Source organism: Tupaia chinensis, unplaced genomic scaffold, assembly GCF_000334495.1.
Source record: "Tupaia chinensis unplaced genomic scaffold, TupChi_1.0 Scaffold000532_1, whole genome shotgun sequence".
Lineage (NCBI taxonomy): Eukaryota > Metazoa > Chordata > Mammalia > Scandentia > Tupaiidae > Tupaia > Tupaia belangeri.
The window spans coordinates 4,147,149-4,165,756 of record NW_006160045.1 but is presented as its reverse complement, the minus strand read 5'-3'; the positions used below and the strand labels follow the sequence as shown (position 1 = coordinate 4,165,756).

General features: G+C 37.5%; 1 protein-coding gene across 1 annotated transcript in view; it reads left to right on the top strand.

Moving 5' to 3' along the window:
• The window catches only part of ADSS2 (adenylosuccinate synthase 2), a 67,120-nt gene that overhangs the window by 4,115 nt on the left and 44,397 nt on the right, over positions 1–18,608 (top strand). The window contains exons 2-3 of the mRNA XM_006157231.3: positions 13,372–13,474; positions 14,976–15,044. Coding sequence (XP_006157293.1) covers positions 13,372–13,474; positions 14,976–15,044 — 172 coding nt within the window. The remainder of the gene's footprint in view (positions 1–13,371; positions 13,475–14,975; positions 15,045–18,608) is intronic.

The following is an 18,608-nucleotide window of genomic DNA, read 5'->3' as shown; positions in this document are numbered from 1 at the left end:
AGAAATCCCCCCCCAGGGGGGAATGGTCACGCCGCAGTCCCTTCTCCTCCATTCTCTCGGGATCTTGGGCACGCACGCACACGCGCCCGGCGTGAGTTTTAAGCCACCGGGTCTGGTACGCGAACCACGGTCGACTATGTGAGAGTCTAGCGACATAGCCATTACGCTAACTGCTGGTTCCCGAGATTTTATTTTTAAGAAATAATTTTATTTGGGGCTGATAGATGGTGCAGGGGTTAAGGACACTGGACTTGTGCACATGGCCAACTGCAGTTCGAGTCCTGGACCTGGCAGCTTGCTTTCTCACTTTCTCTCCCTTTCTCTTTCTCTCTCGCTGTCTCTCTTTGTTCAAATTAAAATAAGTAAATAACTTTATTTAGCTTTATTTATTATTACTACTTTCTACTTTCCAGTTCGATCAGAGAGAGAGAGAGAGGGAAAGGGAGAAACTAAGCTGCCAGTTCTGGGACTTGAACTGTAGTTGGCCATTTGGGAATCCAGTGCCTTTAAGCACCACACCACCTGTCAGCCTCAGAATGTTGAAATTCTCAATGAATGTGTATAGAGAGCTGGGAAAAATCAACATTAGGAAAGACTTTGAGTTTGGATTGCCTCTTTTGATGTTTCAAGCTTTGTATGTCAATGAAAATATGTTGTTAGCATTTAATATGTATTTTTTTGCCATATTTGTGCCATGTCACATCTTATGCAGCATTGTTTCTCCAGAAATCGTATGCACATGTTATTCATATTTCAACAGTTGAATCATAGAATATGAAATTTCTCCCAGTACAAAATATAGTTTAATATTAGGTTGTTGGAAAAGTCATGACTAATTTTTGTGTAGAGAACCAGAAAAAATGTCATGACTTTTCCAACAACCCAATATATAGACTTTTTTCCTTGTCATTATTCTCAATGCGCCATAGCTTTTTAATAGCGTTTATGTTTATTAGGTTTTATAAATAATCTAGAGATGACTTAAAGTGTATGGGAGATGTGGGAGGTTATGTAGTTCTATTCCATTTTATACATAGGATTTGAGCATCCACAGGTTTTGGTATCCTGGGGTTACTAGAATCATTTCCCCATGGATAACAAGGAGGAATGACTGTATTAGTTAGTATGGGGTTTTTCAACCAGTTAAAATATGGGAACAGGAAGGCCCTTTTGTGGTAGCACAAAAGTAATTTTGTTAGGAAGCCTATTACTCTTTCACCCCTATATCCTTTCAAAGTAAAATGCTATACTTTTATTTTGTTGCTTAGAGACTATAGAGACTTTTTAACTATTGGAATTTATGCTAGTCCTTAAGCAAGGGCTTGTTTATTATTCTTGGAGAAAGAAAGCTTGGCAATCTTGGTTACAATGGCAGGCATGAAGTTCCCTGTGATTAGAAAAGGTTAGAGCAGTATTCCCTTTCTTAATGTTCCCCCCACCCCCCAGGGTTTTAAAGTCAAACCCTGGAAAAGAGAAAATATTAACTGAAATTAATCAGAAGGGAAAGTGTATCTTATTGCTTACTGTACATACAAGTTTGCCATAAAAATAAACGTTGAAAAACCAGTATTACTGATTTGTATCTAGATATTGGTTTCTACTGAAGGCTCTGAAACCCACTATTAGTAAGTGATAAGTAAGACTGCAGACTGAGACTTTACTCTTGAAATGGTCAGAAAAGGTGAAAGATAAATTAAAAGGAAATAACTACAGGGGCCGACAGGTAACATGGTGGTTGAGACACTGGGCTCCCACATGGCTGACCACGGTTCAAGTCCTCAACCTGGTGGCCTGCTTTCTCACTCTCCCTTTTTCTCTGTCTGTCTCTCTGGCCAAAATTGAAGAATAATGATAACAAATAAAATAAATGAATCTCTTTTTTTAAAAAGAGGAAATAACTACAGTGTTATTTATTGCTTTGACCTTGTACAGCTAAAATTATCTCCCAAATCAGTTAATATAATAGTAAAGACCTGAAGGGAATTAACATTTAAGGTAAACCTTTCTCCCACTTTTTTTTTTATATTACATTTTTTTCTTTATTTACATTCATTCACTGTACATCATTATAGCATACAAAATGAGATTTTTCCATTGAGAATACACTGTATATTGGCTCAATCAAGCACATCAACATATGTGTTATTGTCAACAAATCATTTTCCATTTCTTGTTTTCTGTATATTTTGCCGTTTTTCCCATCCTTGATTCCCTAAGTCATCCTCTGCCATCTCCCACCCTCCTCCCACACTGTGTCTGGTATCTATTGTTGCTTTCTATGCCTCCCCCATTTTATTGTTTCACTAAATATCTTAATAAATCTAAATATTTTCAATAGCAAGCACAGCTGATATGTACATATCCATGAACACAAGACTGACTTTAGGCATAAACCTCAGTGAATAGAATGAACATACTGTAAAGTAGCACCTAACTAGGGCTATATAGCTTAACTGCAGTCATCAAATAAGTATTTTTAATGCTTTTTTTTCTGCCTTTTTTTTTCTGAAATTTTTTTTTATTAATTTACATTCATTCCCTGAGCATCATCACAACATTCTAAATGTGGGTTCCCATCGAGAATATACTGCATAGTGGCTTAATAATGCATGTTATCATCCATAATATTCCATTTCTACTTTCATATATATGTTTTTTACCCCATGTCTAGCCCTCTGCCCTATTCCACTCTCTTATTACACTATCTCTGCTGTCTACAGTTGTCTTCAATTCCTTTTCCCCCAACATTTCGTTGATCACACAATATCATAAGTAATCTAACTACTTTCAATAGCAAGATCAGCCGATGGTTTCAAGAAAAGCAGTTTTGAACTGGTAAGGATATTTCTTTGAAACTTAAAGCCTAGAAACAGGTTAGTATTCTGTTCAAATAGTCGGAACATGAATCTATTGATAGCTGAAGACAGGACAAAAATCCTTAAAACCGGACAACAAAGCTTAGAAGAAAAGCAGCAATATTTTAGTCAAGTCGTAGAATACTGTTTCATCAGTTCAGTCTCATGTACTTAATCTTTCTTCTGTATCTGTTGAGGTTCGATGTTCCAGATTGAAATCTGGGATGTAATACTCAACTCCAGCTTTTGGCCCTACAATTAAGTTGCCCATTTTCTTAGTTTCTGAACTCTTATTTCTGTGTGTCTGCATTTAATTTTACTGACATAGCACTCCCTTAAGAACTTCTTGGAGATCCGGTCTGGTGCTGGTAAATTCTTTCAGGTTTTGTTTATCTGGGAAAGTTCGTGTCTTTTCTTCCCAAATGAACGATAACCTTGCTGGGTACAGAATTCTCGGTTGAAATTGCTTTTCCCTTAATACTTTGAATACATTTTCCCATTCTCTCCTCGCTCTCATTGTTTCCGATGAGAGGTCTGCCGTTAGTCTGATGGGATACCCTTTGTAGGTAACTTGCCTTTTTTCTCTTGCCAGTCTTAGTATCTTGTCTTTGTCTGTGGTTTTGGTCAATCTGGCTATAACGTGTCTTGGAGAAGATCTTCTTGGGTTGATTCTATTTGGGGTCCTCTGTATTTCTTGGGTCTGAATCTTTGAGTGCCTCTCCAGGTTTGGAAAATTTTCTTGTAAGATTTCATGGAATAGATTATCAATGCCCTTATGAGTCTCTTCACCTTCTGGGATGCCTATTATCCGGATGTTTGGACGTTTGATGGTATCTAGTACTTCTCGCATATTATTCTCAAATTTTTGGGCCATTTTCTCAGTCTTCGCGGTGGATTTTTCTAGGCCAACCATTTTCTCTTCTACATTAGAGATTCTATTTTCTGTATGATCTAGTCTGCTTTTAATACTTTCAAGGGAGATTTTGACTTCTTGTATTATAGCCTTCATCTCTAACAGTTCCATCTGATTCTTTTGTAAAGTGTGAAATTCCTCTTTTAGATCTAGCATGAATTTCCTCACCTCCTGGAACTCTTCAACTCCTTTCTCCTTCCTCTTCAGCAGTTCCTTGTCTCTAGAAATAATTTAAAACAAAAGCGACAGAGAGAGAGAGACAGAGAGAGACAGAGGTAGAGAGATACAAAGAGTGATACAGAGACAGGCGACTTGTAAGTGGTCTTCCTACCACGCGAGTTTTGTATGCTGGAGACCCAGTTATCAGTGGGACACCTTCCTTTTTTCCAGAATGTCTAGATCAGAAGAGCCATGGAGCTGTCAGTCTCTTGAAGAAGGGCTGTTCTGGGAGGAGGAGAGGGGATTACTAACAAGATAAAGGGCTAGGTTGGAGGGGCCAAAGGGCCCTGTAAAATGCCTCACCTTAAAAAAATTCTAAAAAGTAAAAAATTTTAAAAAAGAGCGAGAGAAAGAGAGAGAGAGGACAGAGACAGACGTAGAGAGAGACAAAGGCAGATAGAGACAGGAGACTTGAAAGGGATCTTCCTACCACGTGAGTTTTGGATGCTGGAGGCCCAGTTATCAGTGGGACATCTTCCTTTCTTCCCAAATGGCTAGATCACAGGAGCCATGAAGCTGTCTGTCTCTTGAAGAAGGGCTGTTCTGGGCAACCATTCTCCCACTTTTATAATAAATTGCTATTTCTCTGTTTCCTTACATATCCTGGTTGGTGTGATATATTAATAGTTTATAGTATTTTCCAAGTACTATCCTGGTTGGTGTGATAGAGTATTTTCCAAGTATACAAGTACTTACCAACCTGTTGTATATTCAGTTCCTGTTCCTTCAGTTATTCTGCTTTCCCTCCTAGAGTTTAACTTTTCACTAAATGAAGAATTGTTTCTTTTTTGTTTTGTTTAATTTGTTCCATGGCACCTAGTACTATGTGAGTTAGGTATGAAATCCTCAACAAATGTGTTCTGGTTGTCTTGATTATCTCCTAGAAATTTCTTTGAAATTGGTAGTTTAACTCCTATAAATTATTTTAACATATTGGGACAACATAATTGGCAGCATGAACGTAAGGTGGAATCCCCAGTAATCCTTGAATCAGCATTTGTTACTTGTTACTTAGTATTTTAATGAATATTTTCTACATTGTACCATTATGTTTAAAGTCGTTAGTTGTTCATATGAAAGTCCTATCTCTTGTATCTATGAGAAAGTAGATAAGTGATATTTGTGTGCTTTTTATGTATCTCCTCAACATATTTCAGTTGAATGCCATGTAGTTTCAGTAAGTAATTTTTCCTCTGCTAAGGGCAGTAGATCTCAAAGTTGATCAATGGGAATGTCCCATGTAGTTCACTAAGTCTGCTATATTAGTATACATGAGAAACCATGATAGCTCTGTTTTTGAGACATGAATTTTTAAATTGTGTGAGACCACCTCAGTGGTATCTGATGGAGGGGTTATTCTGTTTCCCTTAATTTTGGTGGGAATGGCTGAGTTGGCTGCATACTTTCATGTGTCTTTAGGGTAAACTTGCCTAGAACATAACTTGCCTACAGTCAGCCGTAAGTTGATAGGTCTTTAATAGTTTAGTGTCTGTAACTAAATACAAATCTAGCTATATTATCTCTTGTGGGCTGTGTCAAGTTTCGATACCAGACATTAATGTGAGTGAGCTACATATTGATAATTGAAATTGGTGACTAGGGACCAGCAGATGGCGTAATAGCTATGTCGCTGGACTCACATGTAGTCCACCGCGGCTTGAGTCCTGGACCCAGTAGCTTAAACTCAGGCCAGCACATGTGCGTGTGTGCCCAAGATCCCAAGAGAAGAATGGAGGAGTAGGATGTGGCCACCCCCCCTGGGGAATGATTTCTTGCTTTCTGTATCTCTGTTTCTCTTTCTGGCAAACGCACATGCCCTATAGCAAAACAAAACAAAACAAACAAACAAAAAAACCTCTCCAACAACAAAAAAATTGGCGACTGTTAGAATACTTGTATCAATAGAAAGAAGAATATCACCTGGTGAAAGCTGTGAACAGAATGACAAATGAAAGGGGGTTCCTATGGCTACTCTGGCTTCAGGATGGAATTTTTTTTTTTTTTCACATTGACCAGTTTTAATTGTATGTCATCCAGTACAATCAAATTAGTCTTTTGTTTGTTTGTTTGTTTGTTTTGAGGAGGGGAGAGATTTTTAGCTATAGGATGCTTGTGCTTGCTGAAGAGTCAGAGAGACAGGAAGACAGTGAAAAATCACCCTGTGGAAGTGGTGGTGGCTATGGCTCAGTCTATTCTCCTCTTGGATCTTGGGCATGCACACACACATGCTTGACGTGAGTTTTAAGCTGCCAGGTCCAGGACTCAAACTGCAGTTGACTATGTGGGAGTCCAGTGATTTAACTACTATGCCATCTGCTGTCCCAATAAAATTCTTTAAAAAATAGAAAGCCTCTGGGACCAGCAGTTGGTGTAATGGCTATGTCGCTGGACTCCCATAGAGTCAACTGTGGCTCGAGTCCCAGACCCAGTGATTTAAACTCACTCTGGGCACGTGTGTATGTGTGCCCAAGATCTCTAGAGGAGAATGGAGGAGAAGGGATTGTGGTGTGGCCATCCCCCCTGGTGGGTGATTTCTCAGTCTGTCTCTCTCTCTCTCTCTGTCTTTCTGGCGAGCACACGCGCCGCATAGCAAAGCTCTCCAGAAAAATAAAATGAAATAAAGTAAAATAAAAAATAAAGAAGAGAAAGAACATAGAAAGCCTCATAAAATACCAAAGAAATGTTTTTTTTTGTATTTGTATCTTATTTTTTTCCATAGAAAGCCTCATAAAATACCAAAGAAATGGTTTTTTTTGTGTGTATTTGTATCTTCTTTTTTTCTTTTTTTAAGCGAGATTTTTGCTATAGGGTGCGTGCACTCACCCAAGAGAGAGGAACAGAGAAACAGAAAGTGAGTGAGAAATCACCCTCTAGGAGGGATGGCTACTCCGCAATCCCTTTTCCATTCTCCTCTCAGGATCTTGGGCATGCATGCCCATGTGCCCGGCGTGAGTTTTAAGTCACCAGGTCTAGAACTCAAACTGCGGTCAACTACATGGGAGTCAAGCAGTGTAACCATTATGTCATCTACTGGTTCCCTATATCAGGGTATGTTTTGTTTTGAGATATTTTATTTAACTATTTATTTACCCATTCATTTATTTATTTTAATTTGACCAGAGAGGGACAGAGTGAGAGAGAGAGGGAAAGCCAGAAAACAATTCACTAGGTCTAGGACTTGAACTGCGGTCGACCATGTGGGAGTCCAGCACCCTTAACCACCATGCCACCTGCTGGCCCTTCTGTATCAGGTTTTTAAAAAAACTTTTAAAAAGGAAGGATTTAGGGGACCCGCAGATGTTATGGTTGGCACTGCACTACCACGCGGGCTTCTTTTAAGTGACAGACTACTTTCCTTGCTACTTGTTTCCAAGTCTGGATTAATCACTGGCTGGGGGATGACAACTGATTTGTAAAGTAAGGGAATGAAGAGGGGGATGAACAGACACAAGATACAGGTGACTAGGAGTTACCTATTAGGAAAATAAGGTATAGGGAAACATTCCCTTTGGGTTCTCATTTGTGAGTTATTTTTCTAACAGTTTAATACTCTGTAGAATACTAGTGAGGAGGGAGGAATAGACTAAAATATTTTTAACTTCAATATTTTAAGTATAATTAAAACAGTGAAATATGTATTGATTTTTTTCAAAGCTAAAACTAAAATTGGTCATATGTAATTGATCCTTGGACAACATGAGACCCAACAACTATATGGGTCCAATTACATGTGAAAAATTTTTTTAAAGAATCATTTTATTTAACTTTATTTATTCATGTATTCATTTTAACTTGGCCAGAGAGGGACAGAACAAGAGCAAGAGTGAGAGCGAGAGTGAGAGGGAAAGTGAGAAAGTAAGCCACTAGGTCTGGGATTCGGCCTCCAGATCTGGGATTCGAACTGCACTCGGGCATGTGGGAGTCCAGTGCCCTTACCTACCACACCACTCACAGGCCAGATTTTTTTTTTTCTCTAGTACTTACCGTAAATGTATTATAACTTCCTTAATATTTTCTTTTCTTTAACTTACTTTGTTACAAGTATAGAGTTTATATGACCTGCAAAAAAATATATGTTAATTGGTTTTGTATTATTATTAATGTTTCCAGTGAACACCAGGCCTTAGTAATTGAGATTTGGGGAAGTCAAAAATTAGTGCAGATTTTTGACAGGAGAGTCAGTTCCCCTAGTCTTGCTTTTGTTCAGTGGTCAACTGTATATACCTTATCCAGGGATGCCTTTTGTATAAAAACATGTAAATCATTATAGCGTGTGTTTTCTCAGAGAGACTTGCTGCATAACATGGACTCACTGTTTTGCTTTTATTTGTTTTTTGGGATGTTTGGGGGGGTATATATTAAAATTAGAAATGGTTTTAAAAAAAGACGTCTGATAATCATTAAGACATATTTCCCCTATGGATATAATTGATACAGAAAACAACATTGAGAGTCCACAACTCTTTGTGTAACTATTAATTGAATATATTCTTTCTTTTTCTAATTTACCTAATACAGAGCATAAGACAATGATATTTGAAAGTATTTGGTAAGTGCTACTTGACTTCCTGGGAGTGTGTTACGAGACTTTAATAAAGCAGCAAAAAGTAGTTACCTGTAACTCTTAATATAAATATATGATTACTGGGTTTTTTTTCTTTGTTTAATAATTTGTCAAGTTTAGAGAAAATTTGGGATCAGAGGGAATAGTTTGTCTCTGTTAAAGGTAGAACAATCATATTTTTTTTATTGCTTTCTGGCCACCTTAGTGCTACTTAGGAGAATCATTAACTCTGATTAAACAAACATATCCCAAGGGACCAGCAGTTAGTGTAATAATGGCTATGTCGCTGAACTACCATGTAGTCAGTCAACTGTGATTCGAGTCCTGGACCCGGTGGTTTAAACTTACGCCAGGCGCATGTGCCTGCATGTCCAAGATCCCAAGAGGAGAATGGAGGAGAAGGGATTGTGGCGTGGCCATTCCCCCTTGGGGGTGATTTCTCGCTTTCTGTCTCTGTCCTTCTGGTGAGCGTACGCACCCTGTAGCAAAAAAAAAAAAAAAAAAAAAAAAAAAAACTCTCCAAAAAAAAAAAACAAAAAACATGTCCTAAGAGAGAATTTTGCTATTGGGTGCATGTGCTCCCCAGAGAGACAGAGACAGAGAGACAGAAACCGACAAATCACCCCCCAAGGAGAGATGGCCACGCTATAATCCCTTCTCCTCCATTTTCCTCTTGGGATTTTGTGTACACACGCATACATGCTTGGCGTGAGTTTAAGCTGCCAGGCCCAGGACTCAAACTGTGATTGACTATGTAGGAGCCCAGCGACGGACGTAACCATTACATAATCTGCTGGTCCTATAAAGTCTGTTTTTGACTACAGTTGCCTAAACTCCCAAGATGAACTTTGTATAATCCATACAATCTATAAATATTTCAGGTTAGCATTTAAATAGGCACTTCATATTTGAAGCTTCATCTTTCATATTTTATGAAATGTTAAAATATATGAGAGGACTTGAAAAGGTTAGTGGAAAAATTAAATTAAAAGCATGAGTTCAGTGGGTACAAAAAATTTTGAAATCCATGCATAGTTTTTTTCACAATACACATTTTTCACACTTTTTGATTACTCTCTCTCATATTAAAAATGTTTTGTATGTAGATCACTTTGTCAAGGAACTCCCTACAAGTAGCTGTTTCTCAATTCACCGCCAGACTCCTGCATAGTGCATGTTTCAAGATTAGAAGTTAGATCTCAACTCCCACAGGGCACTAGAGATAAAATATTTCTCCCCTAAGTCCTTAATAAGATAGTGTAAGTTATTCATATTTCCGTATTCAACTAAACCATTTAAATGATGTTTAAACCATAATAGTCCTTAATATGACATTGGTTACTGAACAATGTTAATATTTTGACGGAGTAAGCTTTATTCTAAAGTGTGATTTACATCTTTTTTAATCTGAACTTTTCCAGCCTGAATTACCTCATAAACTTGGAAGAGCTTTAGGAATAAAGTCAGTTTGATTCCCTCGAGTCATCTGTCACATTGAAAATACCTATCTATATAAACATACATACATAGCAGACACCATCTCTTCATTAGGGCTACTGCCATCATTCATACTGCCTGTCTTGGTAAAATATTAGCTAAGAGAGTAGGCTTTTGTTGCACAAGAACATTGCCATGTACTACCAAGTTAATAATTGTCTTGCAAAGTGATTAGTATAGGTATAAAAATAATTTTGTATAATTACTTTATACTTTAAGGCTCTAATCTAAAAATTACAGAGTAGATAGTTTTTCACATCAAGCAAATGATGGAGTTAAAAAAACTTTGTTCTTAGATGATATTTTATTGACTGTCTCAGTTACCAGTATTTTACAACAAGATAGGAAATTTTATTCAATAATTCGTCACAGTTTAGAATTAAACAGTTATAATAATAATAAATTGGTTGGGGTTGGCAGGTGGCATGTTGGTTAAGGGGCTGGACTCCTGCATGCCCGACCATAGTTTGAATCCTAGGCTTGGTGGCTTGCTTTCTCACTTTCCTTTTCTCTTTCTGGTCAAATTAAAATAATAATAATAATAATAATAATAATAATAATAATAATAATAGATCAAAATAATTCTTAAAAATATGAGCTAGCATTATTCTGGAGACTAAAGGAATTTTAATGAGCTTTATATTCTTAAAACATTTTTTCCTCAAAGTGTGGGAAAGATTTTTCTTTTTCTTTTTTGAGAGGTTTTTGCTCTAGAGCATGTGTGCTTGACACACAGAGACAGACAGAAAGCGAGAAATCACCCCCCCAAGGGGGGATGACCACACCACAACCCCTTCTCCTCCATTCTCCTCTCAAGATCTTGGGCGCACATGCGCCTGACGTGAGTTTAAGCCACCAGATCTGGGACTTGAACCATGGTTGACTACATGGGAGTCCAGTGACATAGTCATTATACCAACTGCTGGTTCCTGGGAAAGATGTCTAAGGTTACAAAAAAATCTGTGGTAAAAATGCTAATATTGGCATGAGAGAAGAGTAACAATAAACTAAAATAGAGGTAAGAGTTGTTCTGTTAGTTACTTTTACTTTTAAAAGACCCAATTCACATGAATGTGTTCTTTTGGTCTGTAATACAGGTTTTGGGATTCTATCAGAGTTAGTGGATACCCTTGAGCAAGTATGAAATAATGATAACAATATATACCAGGAAATTTATTGCAACATTGTTTATAATGTCAAAAGATTGGAAACAATTCAGGTTTCCTTAATAAATGTTTATATATTCATATACAAAAGAATAAATGAAGCCATTGAAGGAATGCAGTAATTCTGTTTGTCAGGTTATGGAATAAGCTCCAAAATTTAAGTATGAAAAAGGCAAGCTGCCTAGATGTATATAGTTGCTAACATTTGTATATGTAGAGCAAAGCATAATATGTGTGTGTGTGTTAATAAATATGTAAAGTTATACTCATAAGTTACCTTGTAAAAGACACCAAAAATTTGTGGTAACTGGTTGCCTCAGGTAGAAGGGTTTAAGAAAGACCTTACATCTTACTGTGTGCACTTTTCTGTCTTTTGGCATCTATATTATATGCAGTGTTTCCTATTTTAAAAATAAGTAGTGAAAAATACTCTTGTTCCTTGGTGGCGTGGTATTAAGTAACAGAGATATTGGTTAACTGTCCTGAAGTTTTGCCATCTTGTATCTTGCTGCTCATCTGTCATTTTGTAAACTGTAGCCCACATTGTCAAGTCTTTTCTTTTAAAAAATTATGTCACACACCTTAATCTTAAAGAAAGGAGTTCTTTGCTTTACAAAACATGGTATAAATAGGCATTTGCTTTTTTTTTTTTTTGATAAGTTTTTGTTATAGGGTCCGTACTCTTGCTAGAAAGACCGAGAGAGACAGAAAGTGAGAAATCACCCCCCAGGGGGGACAGCCATGCTGCAATCCCCTCTCCTCTATTCTCTCGGGATCTTGGGCACGTACACACACGCGCCCAGCGTGAGTTTAAGCCACCAGGTCCAGGGCTTGAACTGCGGTCAGCTACATGGGAGTCCAGCGACATAGCCATAATGCTAACTGCTGGTCCCAGGCATTTGCTTTTGATAATTTTTTGTCAAAACAGCCTTGTGATCAAGCTAAACTAATAATTCTCAGAAGACTCAGTTTTTTGTTGTTTTGTTTTAACCATCCTCCTGCTTCAGCCTCCCAAGTACTGAGATTACAGGTATATGCTGCCTTGCCTGGCTTTTAGGTTGGAATGGAATAGAACCCAGGCCTCCTGTTGGGTGCTAGACTGTGGAGTACAGTGCACCCCCATAGTTGGCTGAGATATAGTTTTCATTGATATTTTCTTAATATCACACACGAATGTTGGTAACATTTTTTATTTGTTGCAAATATATTACTAGCTTGTTATTTACTTTTGAAAATTGCTAATTTTGTATAGAAGCTTAAACATATATATAAATTAATTTGCATTTTCTTTCATGCTTTAAACTTAGGAGTTAGGAAATTTATCTGGTCCCTTAATGTTCAGTTTCCTTTGTACCTAATTTTCATAATTTGACTTTGCACATTTTACTTCTCATTGATTGTGTAGGCACAAGCTTTATAGAATTGAAGTTTCACCGTGGGTTTTATACTGTAGTTTTTAAAGTATTAGAGGTTCCTTGACCAAGTGTATTATTTATCCAGAAATGAGCAGGTTCTAGGGGTCAGTCATTAACTTAAACTCTCAAGATGCTATGTATAGTCCCATGGTAACCAATATTTGGGAGAGTACTAGGATTAAGTCTTGTTTACTAAATCCGTGTCATGTTATGATTCAGATTTCAGATCACAAAGTTGCTTGACTTACTCTTAGGACAATGGGAATTTTATGAATATTTATATCAAGTTACGGTCACTGGGTAGATCAGGTTTTTTCCTATCTTAGAGATTTTTGTGTCTATAGTTACAATATCATGGGTAATTAAGCAACTGTACATCCTATACAGTTCCAAAGACAGGCTAACAAACTATTTTTTATAGAAAATGTGCATGCCTTTTCTGACAACCTAATAGATAGATGTTCTTTGTTTGTTTGTTTTCTTTTAAGAAAGAATATAACATTCTGTTTTCCAAAAACCTGAATTCTCCGACTTCCAGATTCTTTTAGTATAGTCTGTCAAGTGTATTATAGTGGGAAAATAAGACGGCCACTATTAAAACCCCTCTAATAAATCAGTATACTTGGGAAATATTTGGACTTTTTAAAGTTATGTTGACATTTTTGCAAAAAATCATTAATTCATTTGGAAGAAAGTTATTTGCTTATTTCTTGTCAAACTTAGACTGCTGTTTATGTTTCAGGGAGGAAATAATGCTGGCCATACAGTTGTTGTAGATTCTGTGGAATATGACTTTCATCTTTTACCCAGTGGAATAATTAACCCGAATGTTACTGCATTCATTGGTAAGTGTATAAAAGGTTTCTGTGTTTATATTTCCCCTCTTAATTGATAAATGGTATTCATTTTGCAGTATCAAAACTGATTTAATCTCTCTCTAACCAAATGGCTCATCAGATCTCTTATTAACTTTGACCTTGATATCTTCTAGAATATACCTAACTTTGACTATTTACACCTTGTCCTTTTTTAAAGAGTTATTGTATTTAACTTTATTTATTTATGTTTTTAATTTAACCATAGAAAGAGTGAGAGAGAGAGGGAAGGTGAGAAAGCAAGCTGCCAGGTTCAGGACTTGAACCATGGTTGGCCACATGGGAGTCCAGCACCCTGAACCACCATGCTATCTGCTGGCCCCTACCCATTTTTTTTTTTTTAACAGAGATTTTTGCTATAGGGCACATGCATTTGCCAGAGAGACAAAAAGTGAGAAGTCACCTCCCCGGGGAATGGCCATGCCATGCTACAGTCCCTTCTCCATTCTCCTCTCGGGATTTTGGACACACACACACACATACATCCGGAGTGAGTTTCAGTCTGCTAGGTCTGGGCTTGAACCACAGTCAGCCATATGGGAGTTCAGTGATGTAACCATTACAGCATCTGCTGGTCCCTATACCTTTTTTAAATAGTAATACTTTTGAGAATAATTATCACTATAAATTAAACAAAGAAAGACAAAGATTCATGGATTAATCCTGATTTCTTTTTTTTTTAAAAAGAGATTTTTTGCTATAGAGCATGTGGTGCTCACTGGCACAACCTCAAGAGATAGAAAGTGAGAAATCACCCCCCCAGATAGGATGACCACACCACAATCGAGAGATAGAAAGTGAGAAATCACCCCCCCAGATAGGATGGGCACACCACAATCCCTTCTTCTTCATTCTTCTTTTGGGATTTTGGGCACTCATGCATACACACTTGGTGTGAGTTTCAAGCCACCAGGTTCAGGACTTGAACCACAGTTAGCCATGTGGGAGTCCAACAACATAACCTTTACTCCATCTGCTGGTCCCTGAGTCTGAATTTTTACATGTAATGCCATCCGATATTTTCTATTCTAGTTTTATAATATTTAAAAATGCTAATCACAACCCAATGAATTGATATTTATGTCTACTAATAGGGTGTAATTCCCTCTTTTTGAAAAACATTGATCTAGTGTCTTCTGTGACCAGATTTGATTTGTCCAAAAACTAGTTTCTTACGTGTTTCACTTAGTTTCAAAGAAATTTCAAATTATGTTGAATATAATATGTTTTATATTCTGTATTTTATATTCTAGTATGTATTCACATTATATGATATTTAAATATTGGAGACATTTCTTTGGTAAATCAGAGTGTCCTATTAATCAAAGTATCTCACTTCATGACTTTTCTAGATAAATGATTATTGCAAATGTTTATAACATCATTAAATATGTTTTAATATCATTATATATGCCCATATTATAAATATGGATGTTTAAGGTTGGGATTTGTTTTGTTTGTTTTCCTTTAGGAAATGGTGTGGTAATTCATCTACCAGGATTATTTGAAGAAGCAGAAAAAAATGTTCAAAAAGGAAAAGGTATGAAAGTCCACCTGGTAACCATTTTTTTTTTTTTGGTAGTTTCATTAAGATTTATTGATGTGTCAGACAAACTTAGCACTTTTGTCTTATGCTTTAGAGTTTCAGGTTATTATAGCACACATTTTTCATGTCAATTCTTTTTTTTTGAGAGAGATTTTTTTGCTATAGGGTGTGTGTACTCGAGAGACAGGAACAAATGGAAAGCAAGAAATCACCCCTCAGGGGGAATGGCCATGCCATAATCTCTTCTCCATTCTCCTTTCAGGATTTTGGACACGCATGCACACATACCCAGCTTGTTTCAAGCCACCAGGTCTGGGACTTGAACCGCAGTCGGCCATGTAGTAGTCCAGTGTTATAACCATTACGGCATCTACTGGTCCATTTTGGGTTTTTTTTTTTTTTTTTGAGAGGTTTTTGCTATAGGGCACATGTGCTTGCCAGAAAGACAGAGAAAGACAGATAGAAAGCGAGAAATCACTGCCCAGGGGGGTTGGCCACGCCACAATCCCTTCTCCATTCTCCTCTTGGGATCTTGGGCACCCACGCACACGCGCCCCATGTGAGTTTAAGCCACCAGGTCCAGGGCTTGAACCGTGGTTGGCTACATGGGAGTTCAGCGACAGCCATTACTCTAACTGCTAGTCCCATCTACTGGTCCCTTTAATGACAGTTGTTAAACTGTATTCATTATAATCAATATTCTAAAGAAAAGATGAATATACCAATGTCACTTATAACTCCTGATTTGTTTTTATACATTGGTCATCTAAAAACTTTATCTTAAGGTAGCTGGAATTACTGTGTGTTGGCCGTGAAGCACTAGGAAATATATGAGTATATATATATATATATATATATATAACCTAGGAATAAAATTCTTTAAGTCCCTTCTTCCAAATTTGGGAGGTGTTGGCTTCTATGTGGTATATCTATAGCCAGGGCCTTAGAAGAAATAGCCTTGGATTCCTGCCTTTGCTGATCTCTTGGATTTTTAGAGATCTCTTTATTCCAGCCTCCTTAGGATGTGAGGGGAATTTGATAATACAGATAATACACAACTGAGGAAAATTACTAGGATTTTTCCTTTAGATTTATTGAAATATGCAATACTCAGTTATAGCATCGTTGACATTTATCGTTCAGGTTTAAAAGTAGCCATCTGTCCTGAAGTGTTTGTCACAATCAAATCTGACTTTATCGAACCCTTGCTACCATCTGTTTCCTCCCTGCATTTTTACCTGTACCCCAGTGTGCTTCCTAAATGGCCAACCTGAGGTTCCTGTGCTGCTCTCTGTTCTGCTTTATCCCATTTAATAATTTTGCCCCACTCTCTTTTTCCTTACAGCCTGTCTGACCCTCCCAAATTTACTTTACTGACTTTCCTTGTAATATTTCTTTTTAAAATGAACTTGTGGTACCAGCAAGTGGCATGGTGGCTAAACGTGCTGGACTCCCACATGGCCAACTGCGGTTCAAGTCCTGGACCTGATGGCTTGCTTTCTCACTTTCCCTCTCCTTCTCTGTCTCTCTGACCAGACTGGAAAATAATAATAATGATAATAATAAATAAAATTAAATAATTCCTTGAAAAAAATAATAGAGTTGTACTTTAATTCCATTCTTCCATGAATTTATTTTTAACTTTTAAATTCTTGATATAGAGTGCATGTGAGAGAGAGAAGCACCCTCACAGGGCTCAGTAATACATTCCCCTTCTTCCTGTCCATCAGATGCTAGGATCCTTGGACACTGCCCACATGTGCCATGTTTTCAGGCCAACCAGGCTGGGTGCTTAAACTGCAGTTATCCTGTGGTCTCCAGCTCCACAGTCCAGCCTGTTACTAATTGTGCCACAGAGGATGAGGCAATAATATATTATTCATAACTGTCCCTAAACCAACTTTAAAATGCATATTTACATGTCAGAAACAATTGTAGAAGGGGAGGCTTAATATTCCAGGTTTACTTTTTTAAAAGATCTAATTTTATTTATTGTTATTATTTAATTTGACAAGAGAAAGAGAGAGTGAGAAAGCAAGCTGCCATGTCTGGGACTCTTAACTACAGTCAGCTATGTGGGAGTCCAGCACCTTAACCACCACGCCACCTGCTGGCCCCTCCAAGTTTACTTTTTTTTTTTTGCCATAGGGTTCATGCTGCATAGAGACAGAGACAGAGTGAGAGAAAGTAAGAAATCAACCTCCTGGAGGATGACCACACCACAATCCCAATCCCTTCTCCTCCAATTTGGGGCATACATGCACATGTCTCATGTGATTTTTAAGCAACCAGGTCCAGGACACTTTTTTTTTTTTTTTTTTTTGAGAGACAGATTTTTCCTATAGGCTGTATGTGCTCACCAGAGAGACAGATAGAAAGCAAGAAATCACTCCCTAGGGGGATAGCCACTCCACAATCTCTTCTCCATTCTCCTCTGAGATTTTGGACATGAATGCATATATGCCCAGCGTGAATTTCAAGCCACTGGGTCTGGGACTTGAACCACTGCCACCCCCCTCCCCCCATTTTATTACTTTTAACACTTCAGCTTTAGCACATTGCCGAGGAAGTTCTGTCCTTAATCTATAAAGAATAAAAGTGTCAGGTCCAGCTACAGTGGCATAATGTCCTAGGTCTGTGCTTGACCATGTGTTTATTTTTGCTGACTATAGGGCTGAGGGGAGAATAGTGTCTGAGACCTTGTTAAAGGTGCCATGCCCCCTCCTTTCTCTATCTCTCTCTGAGTAAATAAATTAATAAGCTTAAAAACATGATATATTTTCAGGCCATCCAGGTAGCATGGTGGTTCAAGATTGTTGGCTTCTACATGGCCGACTGTGGGGTTTGAGTCCCAGACTCAGTGGCTTGAAAAAATAGACTAGGGGTGTCTGTGTGTGTGTATGTGTGTGTGTGTGTGTATACCCAAAATACTTAGAAGAGTTTGGAGGAGAAGGGATTTCGGTGTGGCTTTCACCCCAGGGAGTGACTTCTCATTTTCACTCTCTCCTGCGAGTGCGTGCATCCTATAGCAAAAGGAAAAAGAAAAGAATCAAAACAAAACTGGGTATTATCAAAGGCATCAACTAACTTTTAATATGCAAATAGTACTTTTAAAAATATTTGAAGCTTTGGCAACTTAAAATCATATAGTGTATTAAAATACTGTCTTTAATGAAAACATCTACTTGGATTTATCTTTTAATTCCACAGGCAATGGTTTCAAAATTTATTGGGTGACAGGCCCCATACTATGATAACTCATAGGCTCCATTCTCAGGCATTCAGTAGAAAAAATGGGAAGATACATGTATCTTGTTACACTTCAGCTTAGGAAATGCAATAATTGACAGTACTATGGAGGAATTATTAACACAATTTTTTTTAATCACACTTTCTATAATTGTATTTTGAGTAAGAGTGCCTTTCCTAAAATGAACTAATTTCTCCCTTTGCTAGGTACTTATCCCTCAGTCCTAGCCCCACCCCCACCTGCTTGCAATCCATAAAAATGATATTTTCCTACCATTTGCTTTTTGGATTCCCAGAATTCTTTTTTTT